The sequence below is a fragment of the Aythya fuligula genome, chromosome 21, assembly GCF_009819795.1.
Source record: "Aythya fuligula isolate bAytFul2 chromosome 21, bAytFul2.pri, whole genome shotgun sequence".
NCBI classification, from domain to species: Eukaryota; Metazoa; Chordata; class Aves; order Anseriformes; family Anatidae; genus Aythya; species Aythya fuligula.
The window spans coordinates 1,588,176-1,607,292 of NC_045579.1; the positions used below are offsets into that span (position 1 = coordinate 1,588,176).

The 19,117-nt window shown below is 40.7% G+C and overlaps 1 protein-coding gene across 1 annotated transcript in view; it reads right to left on the reverse strand.

The window, feature by feature from the left end:
• UBR4 (ubiquitin protein ligase E3 component n-recognin 4) overlaps nt 1-19,117 on the reverse strand; it is a 77,812-nt gene that overhangs the window by 25,681 nt on the left and 33,014 nt on the right. The window contains exons 50-75 of the mRNA XM_032201420.1: nt 18,101-18,164; nt 17,496-17,630; nt 16,664-16,838; nt 16,293-16,430; nt 15,726-15,847; nt 15,249-15,360; nt 14,592-14,722; nt 14,278-14,455; nt 13,980-14,084; nt 13,311-13,466; nt 12,433-12,601; nt 11,741-11,837; nt 11,204-11,311; nt 10,640-10,756; nt 9,268-9,477; nt 8,372-8,521; nt 7,424-7,651; nt 7,233-7,311; nt 6,516-6,758; nt 5,408-5,576; nt 4,644-4,788; nt 3,895-3,980; nt 3,316-3,403; nt 2,980-3,173; nt 1,642-1,881; nt 359-497 (exon numbers count right to left, since the gene is read on the reverse strand). Coding sequence (XP_032057311.1) covers nt 359-497; nt 1,642-1,881; nt 2,980-3,173; nt 3,316-3,403; nt 3,895-3,980; nt 4,644-4,788; nt 5,408-5,576; nt 6,516-6,758; nt 7,233-7,311; nt 7,424-7,651; nt 8,372-8,521; nt 9,268-9,477; nt 10,640-10,756; nt 11,204-11,311; nt 11,741-11,837; nt 12,433-12,601; nt 13,311-13,466; nt 13,980-14,084; nt 14,278-14,455; nt 14,592-14,722; nt 15,249-15,360; nt 15,726-15,847; nt 16,293-16,430; nt 16,664-16,838; nt 17,496-17,630; nt 18,101-18,164 — 3,778 coding nt within the window. The remainder of the gene's footprint in view (nt 1-358; nt 498-1,641; nt 1,882-2,979; nt 3,174-3,315; nt 3,404-3,894; nt 3,981-4,643; nt 4,789-5,407; nt 5,577-6,515; nt 6,759-7,232; nt 7,312-7,423; nt 7,652-8,371; nt 8,522-9,267; nt 9,478-10,639; nt 10,757-11,203; nt 11,312-11,740; nt 11,838-12,432; nt 12,602-13,310; nt 13,467-13,979; nt 14,085-14,277; nt 14,456-14,591; nt 14,723-15,248; nt 15,361-15,725; nt 15,848-16,292; nt 16,431-16,663; nt 16,839-17,495; nt 17,631-18,100; nt 18,165-19,117) is intronic.

Below are 19,117 nucleotides of genomic sequence, written 5' to 3' on the forward strand. Positions count from 1 at the left end.
TTGCTTCTGCCACAAGTATTGTTCTGGTGTCCAGTGTCCAACACAGAAAGGCAGAGATGCAATATTACGTAGCTAGTTTGTAAGTAAAGAACTGAATAATGTCTTCAAAAAGTAATCTACTTAGCGGATCAGGACAGTAAATAAGGGATTGTATTCTATACCTCTCAACATGCCAGAAACAAGAATGAGGATTTTGTGAGATCACCAGAATTAAGGGAAACACATTAGTTGGTGAGAAGTGCTGAAGGAGCACTGCTTTCCATGTTACTTACAAGACAGATGGGCCTCTGATGTCCCTAAACTGCTGACTTGGCCAAGAGATAGAGCATTTCATTAATGAATTAGCTATTAGCCTCACCTTCTTTCGATCCTCTTCATTCTCTATGGGATCCACTGCACAGCAAGGCTTCGCGTACAACATGAAGTCAAAGCGAGCGTATTTACAGAACCCACAGGCATTGCAAAGGAAGGGATCCTTCTCATCATAATTAATGGATCTGAAAAGCAAGCCAGAAAGGTATGAGAACAACAGCTGAGCTTATCAAAGTAACTGAGAAAATGAAGGAAGCAAGCTGCGAATGCACTCATGTAAAGGAGAAGGATGGCCCTCAAAAATGCCTAAGCTACCAAACTGTCCTGGGGAAACAGTAAGACTGAAATACATGCTGTACATGAGAATCAAAAGCTACAAATCAGGCACCAAAAATCCTTATAGAAGTGGTACCACATTCTGGCCAGTAAGCAGAAAGAGATGTGAATTTGTTCCTAACCATTCTACTTCAACTACAGCAATTCCCAGCAGAATGTCAGACTAGGGCATCGTGCCCTTTACAAGAACACAGATAAAAAGAAACCATTTTGTAAGGTCTAGGCTTTGAATAGCTTTCACTCTCTACACAGTTGCAGTGGGACTAGTGACAGCATACTTATTATCCTATTGCAGACTACAGCAGCATGACACGAACTGATTTATAGCTCCCATAAATGAACAGGGAATATGGAAACTTTTCAATATACCAATAATCAGCTGATCTGTGTAAAGAATCTGCTAAACACCTTGAATCCCATGAGGATTTGAGAGGAATATGGGACAACAATGAGGGGAGAATAGACCTCAGATGAGGAGACAAAACTCACAAAAGAGGAGGATTTGTAATACTGTAGTGAAAGCTTGAATAGTGCACAGTAAATTATGCCCTGAGCTCTGCTCTGAATGAGGAGAGTACAACAGCTTTGAACAGCCAAATGAGTACTGTCCATCCTGCACATTAAGTCAGGGATCCTGTGGGGGAACCCCCCTGCAACCATCTAATTGAACTCCAGCCCCATGCCCTTGAACAGACAGGCTAAAAATAACCTCCCTTCTGGGAATTTTCTTTTTTAAACTTCTGAGGGCTTGATTTGAAACTTCTGTGTTCTTTCAGTATTGTCGTATCAGGTTTCCTTTGTTAGCCTGTATTAACATTAAATCCCTGTAAGCCTGTTTTATACTTCTCAACTAATTTGATTGTGCAGTTGTATTAACCAGAATCACGCATTTAAATAGCAGGGTATTTTGTTGAACATCCAACATGGGCAACAGCACTAGGGCTCCATAAACCCTTTGCGCTGGCTCGGTGGGGAGGAACTGGGATGACGTACCTGCACTTGTGGCACTGATACACGTTCTCACCACAGTTCCCACACACCCCTGGGTTGGCTGGGACAGACGCGCTACACCGAGGGCACTGCAGGGTCTCCGTGGAAGCCTGGTAATTCTCATAGAAATCCGCAAATTCAATCATCAGATTCGAAGCCACAATGGGCAGCGGCAGGTCGATTTTCACCTCCGTCTGGCCTGGGGTCAGCTGGACTTTCTTGGCTTTGTGCCATCGAGCTGGCCTGGGAAAGAAAAGCAAGCCACATCGCTTTTCAGCAGGGAAGTACCCTCCTGCCCACGCACAAAGGGAAGCCAAACACAACCGCCTCAGCTCCAAATCTACTTTAAATGGGATGAATGGAGAGCAGTTCTAGGATTCGCTTCCTTAGCTTCTGTATTGACATGATATGTAGCCAGAAATACATTTTAAGCCTTTATCCTCTTCATAGAGAGAGACTGTTTAGGATTAAAGAGCTGTTGATGCCTCATGGAAAAACTTTAATTCTACAGACATTTTCTAGGGATTTTCACCTCCGTTTTTTTTTATTAGTAAAGACATTTGCATGAAAACAGGATATTTATTTCTTAAGATCTCATCTGCTCCCACTGCTTATTCTCAACCTGAAGTCAGAATCCTCTCTTTGTGACATCATAATCCTCTCCACAGCAGCCACTTGTGATGTCACAGAGGATTAAGACTTCAAATAAGCAATAAGCAGCAGGCACAGATTAATCCCTAAGCCAAAGAGATCTGATTCTGGTGAGAACATCTCAAGAAGTAAGAAGGGAAAGCATATAAGCAGAACTGGGTCCAGACTGAGCAATATATTAAAAAGGAGCATTTTTCCTAGGTAAAGCAGCAGTCGAGAGCTAGGTTATCTGACTCCTAATTTTAGCTCTACTATATGGTTTCAAGCAAGTAACGTTAACACTTTCAGCATTGCTGGATGCATTGCAAGGTCCAAATTCATTTCTCAGTGAAACTCCCCAGAAGGTGCTATTGGTATTAATATTGGTTTCCAAACAATTAAGCTAAGTGCTTAAAACAGAGCTTGTACAAAACTTGTGTACAGATATTTTACAGGCATATTTCAAGCTCTAGGTGACATTTGGATCTTTTCTTCAACAAATTCCTGTAGGAGCTTCAGAACAATCCCACTCAGCATGGACATACAATGATCAGTAACAGTCTAACAGTCTAAGAAGGAACGTTACCTAAAACGAACCAGGAAGATGAAAAACTGTGCAGAATGGCCAATACAAATCCAACCTATTCACCTCACCAGAAATCATAACATCAAATTCAGAGGCTTGCACACAAAAAACATGGATGAACATACTTGTTTTTCAGCTCCACTATAGCTTGCACTGTCCTGTTGTTGTAATAGAGGTTGATGGTTCGGACCATTTTGGTGCGTTTCAGGTCTCCTATCTTCGCTGTCACTTTGCTGATGGTGTGGCTGCCAATCAGCTTCACCACTTGCTGAGTGGTAGTATACCGTGTGTCCACTTTAATGGAGGAAAGCTTAATATACTGAGAAGACAAAAACCAAAACCATGGACACACTGCCAATATGATCACATTTCAATAATACAGAAACAGCAAATCACGCTGCTGTAAAAGGTTGGGATCCCTATAGTTAATTGGAAAGGGGGTAAGAACAACAGGTACTTACACAGAAGGGCACTTCCGGATTGTTGCAGACAAGGCAAGGATCGCTCTCCAGGTAATAGCCATCAAATTCCACCAGCCCAGAGAGTGTGCTGGAATGAAGGGAAGAAAACTAACTTATGGATTTTTGGTATTCGCTTTGTTTTAGGCATGAGCCATTCAGGTAATCTGAAGAGTTTAGTTTAGCTATAATTGCCAGCATAGGCAGCATTTCAGTAAAATTATTAACAGTCAAATATGACCAAGAACACAAAACATCATTCTGCAAAACTATATTCTCCAACTGTTCCTACTATTTTATAACATTTACCAAACAGAAGAGCAGAAAAATCCTAAAGCTATTGCCTTAAAAAAAATGAAAAAAAAAAAAACTACTGCCAATCACACATGCAATTCATTTTTTTTTAATGGCAGAAAAAAGCCTGCTATTCTCTCAAGACCAGCTGAAGCAAGTATATAATCTCAGTGGGGGTCCTTCCTCCACCACAATTTCATTAGAAGAATTGTGTATTCCCCTGTGGATTGCAGCTTCTCTGCTGAAAAGCTCCTTTAGTGAAATGGATCAAAGAAAGAAGAAACTCACTTGTAAATGTTGGAGTTAGGGTGGTTAGTAAGAATGTGGTTTTGAGTCCGTAGGATCTCCACAGCCTTTTGGGAGTATTCCTTCAACTGAAATACAATTAGGAAATACTGTTTTCTCAGCATTTTTTTTAATGGCTACAAAGACAAAGATTACTCATTTTATGGCATGCTAGGTCCCCCAGAAGATGCACGCACTATACCCACAGGAATTTATGTGGTTAAGTCACTAACCAGAAACGTAACAGATCCTAAAATTAGACCTTTACCACAATAACAGTGCTATTTGTCAGAGCCAATGACTGCAAATGCCTGCCAAGATTCCTAGGGTATTCCCAGCTCTTTAAAAATACATATGCAAGTATCAGTGCATCTAAATTATTTGTTCTCAGCCCACTGGTCCCCTAAGAAATCCCACCACTTCCTTTGTTCAAAAGTCACGGTTACAAAATTTCTAAGAGCTGAAAAAAAAAATAAATCTATAAATTGGAACCAGCAGAATTCCCGAGGAAAAGTTTTCTTCCAAATAAAATAAAAATAAAAACCACAACACAACAAAGTAAAATAATCTCCAGTCCCCAATTTTTTTTAAGGAGTCTACCTTTTTTAACATTCAAATTTTCAGAATGAAAACATTTTTACAAGAAGCTGTTTTGACAGAAAATCTGTCCCAGCAGTACCTTAAACAAGTACTAACAAAATTAGTAACTGGCTGGGCCTCGGATGAGGTACCTTTTCAGAAAGGCACTGTACCTTTTTCTCAGTCTGCTGTGTTTTCAGAGAGAAGTATCCCAGGAGATCTACAAACTGGGCAGCCTTTCTTCCATAGGCTGGAAGTTCTGGCCAGATTGACCACATGAGATCCAGCAGTAATTCTTGCTGAGACTTGTTAGAGTTCCTGTTGGATAGATTACAGATCAATTAGGCTTGTTGAGATAGCTATTTTGACAACAGCTGTATTGACAAGATAACTATATAGGGGATGGAAAATACATCAGATCACTAAACATTGTAACTATTATCTTGCTATACATGAGATTTCAGAGTCAAATCTCAACTCTTCTTGCCAACAGCAGTATTCCAGCACGCTCTGAAATACAAACAGAGGTCTTGCAGCAACTCAATAGACTCTTGAAGTAGTTCAGCATCCTGCTATCTGCCTTTGCATATATAACTCCCACCTTTATAATTGCATAAGCCTGTATTTGATTCACAAATTCACCCTCCCACAAACACCTACTCCTGTAGATGTCAGGAGCCAGATTCTGAAGGCAGAAATAAAATGCTTGTTGCAGATGATAACTCAAGTTGATCAGAAATGTGTAAGTCACAACTTAAATCTCCAGTCCCAACAACTGCAGAAGAGTGTGAGCAACTCAAGGTGATGTCATTATTTGCAAGTCTCAGAAGCATTCAGGACAGAGCCTCAAACATTAACTCTTCCACGAGGAACAGAGCTTTTTCATCTTTCCAGAACTGAGTTGAAATTGGCTCAGAAAGGCTCCCTCCCAGCTCACCTGTAGATGTGGAGTGCGAGACAGTGGGCCTGCCATCTCACAGAGGATGAGTTGGACTCCAGCAAGAAGCAACGCAGGAACTGAATGAGGGTCTCCTTATCAGCAAACTTGTTCAGCTGGTTCACCAGAGCTGTACACAGCTGATCTTCCTGACTGCCCGAACTCTCACCTAGGAGACACCAGGTAGCATGATACAGACTTAAGAAAGCAGACGAATGGAGTACCTCACAGGCTAGCCAGTTTCCTATTCTATAGATCATAAAGAATAATGGATCATACAGATAATGCAGGCAAATGACTGTGGTTAAGTCAACAAGCAAGTTCAATATTCCTCTTTTTTATTATTATTTTTTTAAATATAAGCTAAAGCTTCTGACTAATACAAAAGAAAACTCCCAGAATACTTGCCAGTAAGGATGTGAGAAATGTACTACACATCCTGATAAAAAGAGAAGCAGAAATAATAGGGCAGTGAAAACAGTCACAAAGAATCGTCTGTCAGAGAAAGCCAAAATAGTTTCCTGAAGAAAAGCCAGGAGAGAATTTATGCCCATGACTTTTACAGGAAAGCTTAATTACTTTCCCAAGACTTTGGACATCCATTAAGAAGCAGCCTTGGCTCCAACATAGCTTACAAGTCAGACAGAGGAAACAAGTCCGAACATAACCATTGAAGAGCAGAGCTAATTAGGTGTGCATCAACAGTATTTAATTTCCATGAGCATTTCAATCTCCTACAACCCGGGACAAGCAATTTAGGTGGAAGCTACTTGGTCACTGGTACAGGCAACTTCCATTAGACAATTTAAAGCCCACTCAAGTTAATAAATACTCATAGTGGGTTTGGGGTATACCCAACACTTAATTTCAGTCCCAACTCTTACGGAATACTACTTCATCTTTGACCCCTTTACTACACAGTAAAACCACTCTCCTAGATGTAGCTAAAGTTTGCAAGTGCCCTTGCCAAGATCCACGCCTCCTTCACAACACTACTATTTATCACAATGAGAAACAAGCAGTTCTTTCTAAACAGAAGTACAAAAAGCTAAGAGGAGCGAACTTCATCCCTGAAAGAACCACGGAACAGGGCACAGCTGCAGCTTACCCTCTCGCTCCTTTTCCTTTTCTTCCTTCTTGCTCTTTTTTGTGGAGGATTTGCTCTGTGTGGCTGTCTGCCCAGAGCCTGATGCTGCAGGAGCAGAGGTGGAAGAGGTGCTTGATGATCCGGAGGATGAAGCCATGGACAGTACTTTACTGCCACACAGAGCACAAGACAGCAGCTGCAGGAGAACTGGTGACACTCCTTCATCTACCAGGAAGCTGACTTGAAGGAGGAAATAGAGAACCGCTGCAGAGAAAAGAGAAAAATTTTGTTGCCTGAATTAAAAGCAGAAAAACCCACACCAAACAATCAAACCAAACCACCACCAACAAAAAACACCTTTGATCATGACAAGGACCATCCCACAGACTTACAGAACATTCCCATCCCTACACTAAGGAAGCATAACATTTGGGTGCAACAAGGCAAAGTGTTTCATCCCAATTTACATGCTGGGAAAACAGCAGTACAAAAAAAAAGAGAAGGCAGATCTCATAATTCATGTTCTAGTCAGTTATCCATTAAACCGTACTGCGTTTTTTAGGTAGGAAGACATGCAATTAGACCACTGTGACAATGATTAATGGAAATGGTTCAGTCCTACCCAAAACTCAGTTGTGTCCCTCTCTTTTTGTCCGTTGAGCCTCCCCACCCAAGAAGTCCTGATTCAAACCAAGGCATGTAATGTATACCCTCTCCTCTCTCAGAGAAAGAACTCACAGTCATCTTTAATGCAGAATTTCTGCCAGTTCACTGTTCGCTGTGTAGCAATCTCTGCACAAGCCTTGAGATGTTCCATCTGAAAGGCACAATGAGACAGGATTAAATACCACATCAGTATTTTAACTACTGACATCTTATATAAGTGCAACATTGACTTCTTCCGAGTACAGTTGCACACTTTTCCTTACCAAGCTGATCAATGTATCATACTGCAGTGCAGAGCCTGAACTTGCTGTGACCACGCTGGCACGAAGGAAAATGCCTTGCTCTTCTAGGAGCTTTTTGATTCCACGAACATGGGAGTCCAAAGTGTGGAGGTCTCGGAGCTGGCGGTATTTATCCTTTGATCCACAGATAAAGAGCAAAAGCTTGCGGACTTGGCGGCGCACGAAGGGAGTCTGCTGGATCATCAGGTACTAGACAAAGAAAAGCCTACAACATCAGCAATGTGAACTCAAGAGTAGGCAACCTGCACCAACAAAAACATGTTTTCTTGCAAAAAACTAAGATACTGGAGGTGCATTAACGAATCAGTCAACTTTAAGGTAAAGTCACCCATAAAAGCAAGTCATAGGCAGAAGAAACACTGCACAGCAATAGTGCAGCATCCTGAGCACTGTGATTGTGAAACTGCTTCTGAAAACTATTCTTTGTCATCTATAAACATAAAATGTGACCTCAAATAAAAAACTAGTCAAGCTTAATTAAGAAATCCTTCCACAAACTTGTGCAAATGTAAGATAATTTGTTATTTCAAGTATGGAGCTATAGAATTAAACAATACAACTGAAAATATATACTTCAAACATCTTATTACTTCCTTGTTTAAGGACTAAGTTAAATACCAACGGCAAAGCATGACATTACATTGTACCATCTCAGAGATTTTGTATTAAGAGTTCTCTGGCAGCAAACACTGAGTTACAGGGAGCAAGAGCAATCTTATTTTCCACATATGCTTTATGCTTAGCTACCTGTTCAACAGGTAAAAAACAAACCCAGTTGTTCACCTTTTAAGGGGGAGGAAAATCAGATGTGAATCAGAGATTGATTCTATGATATTCCTCATCTCTCCCAAGTAAGGTAACATTAGTGGAATTTTCTGCTTAAAACCTGCAGGTGTATCACGTTCTCACCTCAGACAAAAAGTAGAACCAAGAATGATCAAAGATGGGAGGTGGGATGCGGGAATTTGTGTCTGCAATCTTCTTGATCTGATAGGGAAGCCGCAGTACCATCTCTGTCAGAAGCTGAGTGTAGGCCTCAAAAACATCTGCAGCATGACCCTGAAAGTGAGAGAAATCAAGTCAGGCCCTGGCACTGAGAACTCCCACTGTGCTGTCATGACAAGCTACAGGGTGTGTTTGTTTATTTTCCAAAAACAAAACTCTTCTGTACCTTTGCAACCAGAAGAAACTCCCAACTGATAAACAAAAATAAGCTGACAAACCTGCACGAGTACTTTACCTAGAAGGCAACTATGAGGACGCAGTAAATTATTCTGTAGCCCTAAGGTATTTTAATATATGAGCTTTCAACTTAGGAGACATACTTAGATTTAACTGGACTTTTTTCCCTGTATCGGTACGTGTATCAACCCTCCTCCCCCCACCTCTAGTGGAGTAAAGGCACCACGGTGCTTGAGCAAGTCTGGGGTTTAGTGTAGAAATCCCTATCAACTGCTAGGCTTCCTTGCCACAATGAATAGCGGTGGTTCAGAAATTCTGCCTGCCAAGCATAAACAGTCACATGATGGAGTAGCTTCCCCTCAGGAAGATTAACACCTGAACCAGAAACAATGACAGCAGCTCCACAGAACTGCCTCATTTAGCCAGGCAGCAAGAGATATAGCGAGCTGGGCTGCTCTGCTAGAAAACTCAGAGCAGTTATAATTTTCTCTACACACTAAGGGAACAGATTTTAATTGCACAACTGAGCAAAAACCCCTTCTGCAAAGATGTTTTTACTTGCTTCTGTGCAGCAGTCCTTTAATGCAGGTCACATAACACTAATTGCATAGGGCACGACTCACCTTCACATACTGACGGAGGAAGAAAGGGCTCATATCAGGTGGAGAAGAAGTAGTGTGAGGTTTCAGGAGCTGGCTAGTGGCTACTGGCTCCTCGTCATTCTGCTGGCTTTTCCAGTACTCTAGCAAAGACTTCAGCACGTGCAGGCAGTAGTCAACAGCACCAGAGCTCAACAATGCAGCAGCAGTGGCACTAGAGATGAGGGAGGAAGACTGAAACAAAGAGAAAATGGATTACTAGAGCACCTGAGAACCACCATGTCAGAAGAGCAAGGGAAGCTGTGACAATCAGATGGCATTTGCTGACCGTATGGATAAGAGTATTTTTTTTTTTAATGAAACTTTACAGGCAGCTTTTAAGTTTGTGGTTTGTTTGAGGTTGTTTTTTTTTGGATTTTGTTTTTTTTTCATGTTTATGAAAAGAAACTCAAACATTTACAGAGACTCTTTTGAACAAGCGCTTAGTAAAGGAAAACAAATAAAATCTCCTCTTAAGTCTAATCTCCCCTCGACACATGTGCCAGAGGCCACTGAGCTATGGATTAGATGAGTAGGGCTTTTTTTCCCTTTTTTATTTTTATTTTTTTTTAAAGTTGGGATTTCTATTTGTTTATCTGGGATTTGGCCAGCTGAGGGTGAATTCTGGTAGAGAAAGAGTCCCTGACGCATATGCTGCTCAGAGGCTCTGCTCCACCCAGGTATTGCTCCACCTGCATTCTGCAAGACGATGAGCTTTGATTTCTGTGGGAAGCTCAAGTGAATAACAAAGGCTGGAGAAAAAGCTACTGTAAATAAAACTATTAAAGCAGCCCTGTAAATCCAAACAAACCCCACAGCTCATAAGCTCATTAAAATTTGATGCAGTTCAGACTAAATTTTTTAACCTCTATGCTTTTTTATTAATCTCCTTCCCACCACACATACTGCTTTTTATGCCTTATTACTGTACCTTTTAGCAACAAATATCTAAGGAATCCTCTTAGCGACTTTTACGTTGACACAGCAGCATATTGCTTCCCAATAATCACATTACAAATCCTTTTAACCCCTTCAGCACCAATAAGATGCAACACAAAATCTACCAGAGCATTTTAAATAACATCACTAATGTTCTGCCCTTAGCACAGAACAGACTGTGCATATAAAACAAATTCGGACATCTTCCCGTGTTGGTTTCCTCCATCTGAGTTACAGCAAAGATCTTTATTCATAAGTCAAGAAACATTACAGACCCATTGCAACTTTGTCCAAAGCACTTTTAACTATTTTTCAGTTTTACACTAGCTATTTTACGTAACAGCTTTTATAACATCTTTGATGAAGAAAAACTCCCCAGCCACATCGCACTCCTGAAAAAGCATTTTGAAGAATATACCTCACAAATGGAAGACTTGGATCCTGACTTAGTTCTGGACATGAACACACTAAGCAGCCTCATTACCACCAAGTGTACTTCATTCACAGGAGAACGTTCGTTTTTCTTAGACACATCCTGCAAAGAGAGAGCTTGCTTACTTACAGAGCTGAGCATCATGTCCTAAGCATCTGAATTTCAGTGCTCTGATCTTCACAAAGCATTTCTAATTTAAGCTTAAACAGTAATACTAAAAAAGCAACCCAAATTCCTAAACTCTAAGACTAGAGAGTGGCCTGGGTGCCAGAGAAGAGTTACAGAAATGGAAATGTATACATGTCAACTGTACGTCATTGATCAATCAAGACTGTTTTAGGAGTTGAATTCAAGGCAAGCAAGTTTCCGTGCTCACTTGCTAATGCTAGAATCAGGCACAGGTGACGTGAAATGAACTAACAGAAATAAAATGCCTGAGCATATCCATTCAGCAACTATGCTTCTATGACTCCAATGCATCTAATTCCTCCATGGGAAGAAACCTTGTCTAGGAGCCACAGAAGATTGTGTGCTCATACTACAACTTGCCTTTTTGTCCATGCAGAGTTCTGCAATCAGCTGGGAGAGAAGGTTATCTAAAGCTCCCTTATCTTTCTCATCATCTCCATCTAGGTCTGTAGTGAGCATCAGAATAACCTGGAAATAGAAGTGAGAGAATTAACAGAAGACAGCTTCCATGTTTTCAACATAGATACAGACTATCTTTCACAAAACCTCTGCACAGGTTTTATCTTGATTAATTTATGTTCTTTCCCAAATTCTGCCTGCAACACCACTCCCTAGTGTGAATTTTCAGTACAAATGTGAAAAACCCAAATATATAGGGGATCAAGGATTTTATCCCTTAGGCTCATCAGTTAAAAGTAACACCACACTGAGAAAGGGTATATGCACAGCAAAACTCTTTGGGTAAGGTGTAACAGATTGAACACTTCAGAGAGGGACTCACACACTGTGACTGGGAAGGAAAGATAGAGGGAAAAGCATGTGCAAACAAAAACGTGAGAGTAGTAGCAGTGATTAACTATTTGATTAAGGCTCAACTCCAAAGCCCTCCTCAGTTACCTGCATATAAGGAATGGCCCGGACTCCTCCAACACTCCTGAGCTGAGGTAAGTTTTGCAGCAGCCTCTCCAGCAACATCAGTCGGACCATGTGCAGTCTACGAAGTCAGAAGGCAGGAATCAGACATATTGCAAAAAATTTTAGCCCCAAGAGGATTTTCACCAGAGCACTGCAATTTACCACAGACACTCTGAGAATCATGAAATCTTAAAGTGATCACATTAACACCAACAGAGACAGACTCCCTCAGACTTTACACTTAAGCAGTATGAAAGATGCAGAGCAACTCAGGCAATGGACACAGTCTTTTTCTGCAGAACCAGACTGTCTAGCATGACGTACATGCTTTTTTCCCCTGAACACTGCATTTCACAAGCTTCCCAGAGTTAGATTTTAGTGATTCTTCTGTTTAATAGGCTCATATCAATTTTTTCATCACTTTGTAAAAGCAGCACTTTTGTGGGACACATTACACTTAAGTGTAATGTTACATGGTGAATGCACAAAGGGAGGCACTTTGGAACAATAGTTTGCTCTATTTTGTTTCAGACACAAGATCGGCTTTTGATTTTTACTGTCCAAAGTTACAAATCCCATTCCATGAACTTCAGCACCTACAGTCCACTCCTCTACAAACAATGACCCTGCACAACAGATGTGTGATTTTTGAAAATGAAAACAAAGCCTCTTGCCTGTTGCTGGTGTGGACGTCTCCCTCTGCCTCCCCTTCCCCTTCTGAACCATCTCCTTCTTGTTGGCCTGTGGTAGTGCTTATAGCACCTGTGCTCGAGCTGACACTACCTGGTCCAGCAGGGTGGCCTTCAGCTGTTGTGTCCCCATAAGCACTACTACGGCCAGACACTGAAAAAGAAACGAAGAGAAAGAAGAAAGGGAAATACAGTATCAGCATAAGTGCACGTGCATCTTGCCTTCTTCCTAGCGACCAATGAAGTCGCACTACCCTTTGGAATTATGGTTCTAAAGAGATTATGTTCATGGTTACCTTCAAAATTTTAAAGAGCATCTTTCTACCAGTGCAACATAACACCCCCAGCACTATTTTTGACTCAAATCTTTGTGGCACAAATCGAGTTGATTCTACAGCAGTAAATTTAAACTGAGTCAGAAGAAAGGTGTTCTATACAGGACAGGCAGTGTGGACATAGTTTTTGATAGAAGTCTGATTACTGGCAGCCTTTAAATACATTAATTCTGTTTTACTCAGCTTTACGTAGGTGTCAGTCCCAAGAAAAAAGCAGAAAATTACTTCTATCTCATCCCAATTTATGCTGCAGTATAGTTAATTATTTTATTCTTGCTCTAGGCTACTGCACTGTTATTTATTACAGGCCAGCAAAAAGTACTATTCCACACTTCTAGAGAACTATGAAAGTGAGCAAATATTTTGTCTATATGGTACATTGGTGGTAATTGCAAAACAATGCATGGCATCACCTATTTAGAACAGATTTATTATTTTCCAGGGATTATCCACCCCACTTAATGCTGGTAAAGTCCTATTACTGTAGAAATCAGATATACAGACAAGAACGAAGCAAGAGATACTCACCACTGTGCTCACCAGCCACTGAGTCCACTGCACTGCCACCGCTCTCAGAGCCCACACTCCCACCATGGTCAGCAGGTGAAGTCCTAAGAGTTGAGCCATCTGTTGCAGCTGTGCTGCCTTCATCATCAGATGCTGGAGCTAAGAGAATAAAGAGAGCTGTTACAAGTAAAAACACTGTCTTAATATAACTCCAAAAGAATTGCATATGAAAGAAAGAAAAACCACAAAGATTTATCTTTTCATTTTGTGTCAATTTTCAACTACAAATCAAAAAGGAATGTGGAGTGTTCATCAGTACACTTACGACTGCTAAGAGCAGTGGAGGGGAAATACCTGAGAAAGAAACCTTATCATCAAATTGACAGATATCTAATTTACTTGAATGGCAATGGCTGGTTGTTTATAAATGCAAAGGAAATACCAAATATAATTTACTTTGTCTGTTTTATTTTAAGAGGAGGAAATAAATTCCTCTGAACTCCATAATGAAAGTCTTTCAAAGCAAGAAAAGGTCATAAATACACTATTAAAGATACATGAAGCCAATAGTAATAACTGATTCTTCAAAATCTTATTTACAAACGAATTTTAAATCATTATTTAGGTTAAACTTATATATAAGTTTATTTATTTATATATATATCTATATTCCTTGCAGTGAACAGTTACCTGATGCTGTTGTATCTGAGAGCGTTCCGGCATCAAGAGATGAAGAGCTTGGTGCTTGGCCAGACAGTCCTAAACTCTGAAGTCCAAGTGCACTACTGCTACTCCCTGCAAGAAGAAAACAAACAATGAGTATCTTCCCACAAACAAACCACGTTAACTCTGGCCTTACATTTACATTTCATATTTCTACTACCTTTGATTTGTTGGTGGTCACATCAACAGTTTCTGCTCTGCTTCTTTCCCAGTTCCCCCATATTCTGTTCACCTTTCTGACTACCAATAAATGCTTATAACTTACCTTGCTGATCTTGTTGCAGGCTCAGGGCAATAGCCAATTCCACCATTGTTTCATCATCTGCATCTGGAGGAATATCCAGCATGGGTGGGAATCCCTCTGCTCCAGCCAGAAGAGCCTCCAGGGGAGAAGGGTTCCCATTATTCACATTTTCAGAAGTCTCCAGAACCATTGATTCAGACTGTGGAGATGAAACACGAGAGCTTTTGCCAAACCACCACCAGCTAATGGAACACTAAAGATTGATTCATTGTAACTAAACTAAACCCAAGTACCTAGCAGACTTTAAAGGCTCCAGAGAAGTACTCTAGACTTACCACCATCTCAAAGTCCCCATGATCAACTTCATTTTGCTCCTGGCTTTCTTGTCGGATATGTTCACCATTTGCTATCCCAGAGCTCTGCAGCTTGTCTTCTGCATCGTCGTCATCATCATCATCTTTATCTCCTGAGTCAAAAAGGATTAATTCACAAATGCACTCTTTCTTTACATATCATGAACAAGGTAATCAGTGCTGAGAAAAAATAGCAACCCCATCCACTGTTTATTCACAGTTGCCAATAGATTCCATGACAGCTACAATTCATATCAATACTAAAAAGTATCTCTTGAATGCACATTTGATACCCTAATCTTTGTCCACACATATTTTTGTTACTGATAATGTAAAGGCTTGAAAATGTGCATGTATTACTGTATTGCTACAGTTTCAATAAAATACTCAAGCTTTGCTGTCACTGAAATCAGAGTATCTCAGAGAGACCTCCCCTTTGAATTCTAGAATACCAAAGACAAGGTGAGTATCAAAAGAAAAAAAAAAGTTTTGTAGGGAGGCAAGACAGAGGGAAGAAAGGAAAAGAATGAAGAAAGGCTACTTTTGTTCCATTTAAAAAGCTACTTTTTTGGGGTCTTTTCTGACAAATGAAGTAGGTCGTGCTCATTTAAAGACAAAGATGAATGGATTTTTTCATACCCATTGGAGTATTACTGCGAGGGGAAGATGGCAAGGTGACATGTCTCCGTTTGTTCCTTGGTCTCAGTACTCTGATCAAAGCTTGTTTGCATGAAAAGCTCACTGCAGGGTCCTAGAGGGTTAATAGGTAATCATTAAACTTCTTAAGCTTTAAGTTCTTATTCACTGTATTTAGAAAGACGGGCAAAAATACACTTCTGATTGGTCACGATTCACATAAGGCATTTGTCATTGCCTACCTTCTAAATTCCCTTTTTCTCCCAAAAGCCATAAAGCAGCACTTATTATTACATGTTAATGCATGACAAACATTATTAAAATACAAGGAGAGATGCATTTCTCCTTCATCTATCTCTGGTTGTATGTTTTTGGCTGCAAGCTTCTATTTTTATTGCCTCATCTTGTCATTTTACATGTATTTTACTTGTCATGTTATTTGTGTTATGGGTTGATACAGAGCATAGCAAGGTTACATACTGGGCAAAGTAACATCTGCATGTAGATCTTGGATGCTGTATGGATACAATCCAGTTCACATGTGCAGTATCCATGGATAATATCCACCAAAGCATTGACCGTGGCCTCAACATGAGTCAGACCTAAGAAGGAATAAAAGTAGGACTGCGATCAACTACCTTTCCATTTCAGCACATAGATCAAGACACTGCAGGAAGCATCTTTTATTTGTAGACTTCAAAGCACAATGCTAGTGCCACAAAAATATTGAAGCTTCAGTCCAAAATGAGCTTGAACACCAACCTTGTATAGAACATGGAATACTGCATGTGCCATATACCAGCACCACTGAATATCCCCTAATGCCAACCATAAATAAATCAATCATGTATCTTTTTACTAGTATATACACTTATTTTTGAACAGAAATTTTAGAGCAGAATTCAGAGATATGCATGCTTATAAAGCATGCATGGCATCATTAACAACTTAAGTCTTGTTTGAAACAAATAATTTCTGTTTACAAGCTCAAAATGGGCTTCCTTAAAACACACAACCTTGACTATAGCAAATAAAGAGCTAGCATACCTGGCAAGCAGGCAGGGGCGAGGAATGCATTTTTGGGTTTTGATGCATGTAGCTTCCAGAAATGGTTGACCAACTGGGTAATAAACGTGCAGCCTTCTCCTTCAGCATGTTTCTGGGCCTCTTGCCCTTCTTCACTCTCTGTACAGATCAAAGAACAGCTGTCATACTTGTGCAGAGCAAAGCATTAATACGCAGGGAAACACCAAGTTTATTTGAAAAAGGCTTTTGTTAAGAGGGTCTGATGTCTTCATTACAAGGACCATCTCAGACATATTATATTTCAAATATGACTCTCTCACACTGAACCAAATACCACAACACATTTTCAGGTACCACAAGAGAAAGCTCAAGAAAAATCCAGACTCGTCTACCTGTTTCCAACTGTGGCAGCTTTGACTCCGTATAATGGACCAGATTGTTGGGTCTCATAATAGCAATGGATCGAGCAGTGATGACCAACCTCTGAAACACTTCAGGATCAAGGTCCTTTCCTTCCTTGGTTGAGGAACTCAAATACTGAATGGCTTTACTTAGCAACGCTTGATCCTGTAAAGTGGAAGATAACATAGGCAAAGAAAAACAACAGACTGCAGAACAGCAAAACAGCTGAAATACACCCGCAGGATAGCTCATGGAGACATCTGTTTTAATTCTCTTTGCCAGTGTCATCTATAAAGAACAATATTAAAAAATCACCCAGTAACAACAACAAAAAAATCTGTCTGGAGAATTCATTTCCATTTTTCTTTCCCTCTGGCTTAAATGCAGACAGGATGACCAATGTATAAACATAACCATTCAAATCATTAGGAATGTCTACCTGCAGGCATCTATGCATTTAATGCAATTATATTAGCACAGTCCAACCACTTCTTACCCTAGTATATTCCTATCACCCTATGTCAGATGCACGTGCAAACAGAAATCAGAGTTACTGACACAGTTTACAAACAAGCTTGTGTTTCAAGATCCTGATTCCTCTGGAATGATTGATATTATTTCCCAACAAAATCTTCAAAAAGCATTTTAGCTAGTGAAACTTCAATGAAACACTGTACCAGCAAGGCAGGCAGCAGGAGCTAAAGGAAAGTTAGCCAGCAGCTTTACACTGCATGGAAAAAGTGCTTTCTATGGGCAGGCTGCACCTCAAACATAAACTAGCAAGTTACTGTAGTTGCTGAAATCTTTGCACCATCATTTTACCTTGTGGTTATGGTATGCTGAGCGACTGGTGTGCAAGCTAGCCAAGAGACTCTTGGTTTGCTGCTGGACGCTGGAAGGAGCTGGCATGGACAGGAGCATAGTAGCCAGTTCCTGAGCAGCCACCTTATTCTTCTCCTGTTCCCAAGAACAGACAAAAAAAAAACATTCTTCAGTTCACTAACCATTACGATGATGCATGAGTCCAATTTCTCTGCAAGCAACCCCCCCCTTGCACTGAGCATGCAAGTTTCTACCTTCTTGCAATACAGTTTTGATAACCCCTCAATTTATTATTTGACATTTAAAGAACATTTCACATGCCTAAACAAGTCCTTTTGAGATTTATAGGCTTCTACCCTGATGATTTTGCAAACGAGGTCACTCTACAGCACAAAAATCCCACCAGCAATAAATGCAAATGCCAATTGTCATTCTAAACTAGTTTCAAACGCTTTTCGCTAAGTCAACTTTCAGATCAGTGCTCTGAGCAAAATGGATGCGGCTCTCTTCCGTATCAGGCCCCCAGGGCTGCAGGAGGTGCTGATGATCTTGCCCCTCCTCCCCCATCTCTGAAAGCTCAAGAATGTATTCAGAAAGTTACTTGCCTTCTCGTTGACTGGTCCTACAGCAAAGCAGCTTTCCAGCGCTTCTAAAGAACTCACTACTAGCCTGAAGGGAGAAAGGAAAGCAGGCTTGAGTACAGCAACCCTTCTCTCGCCTTAGCACTTTGCTTTATGCAGGCTACAGTCATGAGTAGCTCAGAGACAGCTAACGAATGCCAAGTACAAAATCAAAGCATGATAAAACCTGCCACAGGCACCATGCATATCATTTCATTGTGTTACAGACCAGAGTTAAACCTGGCTCACGCTCACAGACAAACTTAGGACTGCTTTAATAATCCACAGCTGAAAGACAGGGGCTTTTCTCTACCAAAGAGGATAAAACACTTCCTTACACAGCCTGCAGCAGGGATAACTTGGATTGTCTTGACAGTACCAATTCACCATGGCCCACAGACGTACGTACATATGACTGCAGATCAAGGGTTGGTATGACACATGGGAAAAAGCGTAACCGACTTTTCTAAGGGAGCAAGATTCTACTCGCTTGCTATTTTCACACAGGTTGCTCTTTCCAATTTGGAGTTTCAGCGCAAAGTACTCCAGAGGAAAATTAGCTCTGAGCACCAGGTATGAGCCAAGCGAGAGATGGATGCAAAGTTTTGACAGCAATAAGGCAGGCTAGTAAAATACTTGCCCCAACTGAGAACCTTATTTACGACTTGCAGCAAGGTGCTGACTCTCCCTTGCAGCACCACTTCACATCTCGCAGTAGAACTACCTGAAATGCCCCCTGGCACACCAGAATGAGCAGTGCAAGAATATAGGAAGAGGGAGGGAAGAGACAGCATTAAGGGGAGAAATAACAGTGTAGGATTGGATACGAGATAGAAGAAACAACAGTTCTCTGGCCTGGTGGTGATAAATAAAATTGAAATCCCCTACCCTCAGTCACCCTTCACAAAGCTAGTAGGGAAATATAAGTGGGAGAAAAAGACGTAAGGAGGGACAAAGCAAAAAGAGGAGTCTGTCAAACAAGCAACAGTTATGCTGTGTACA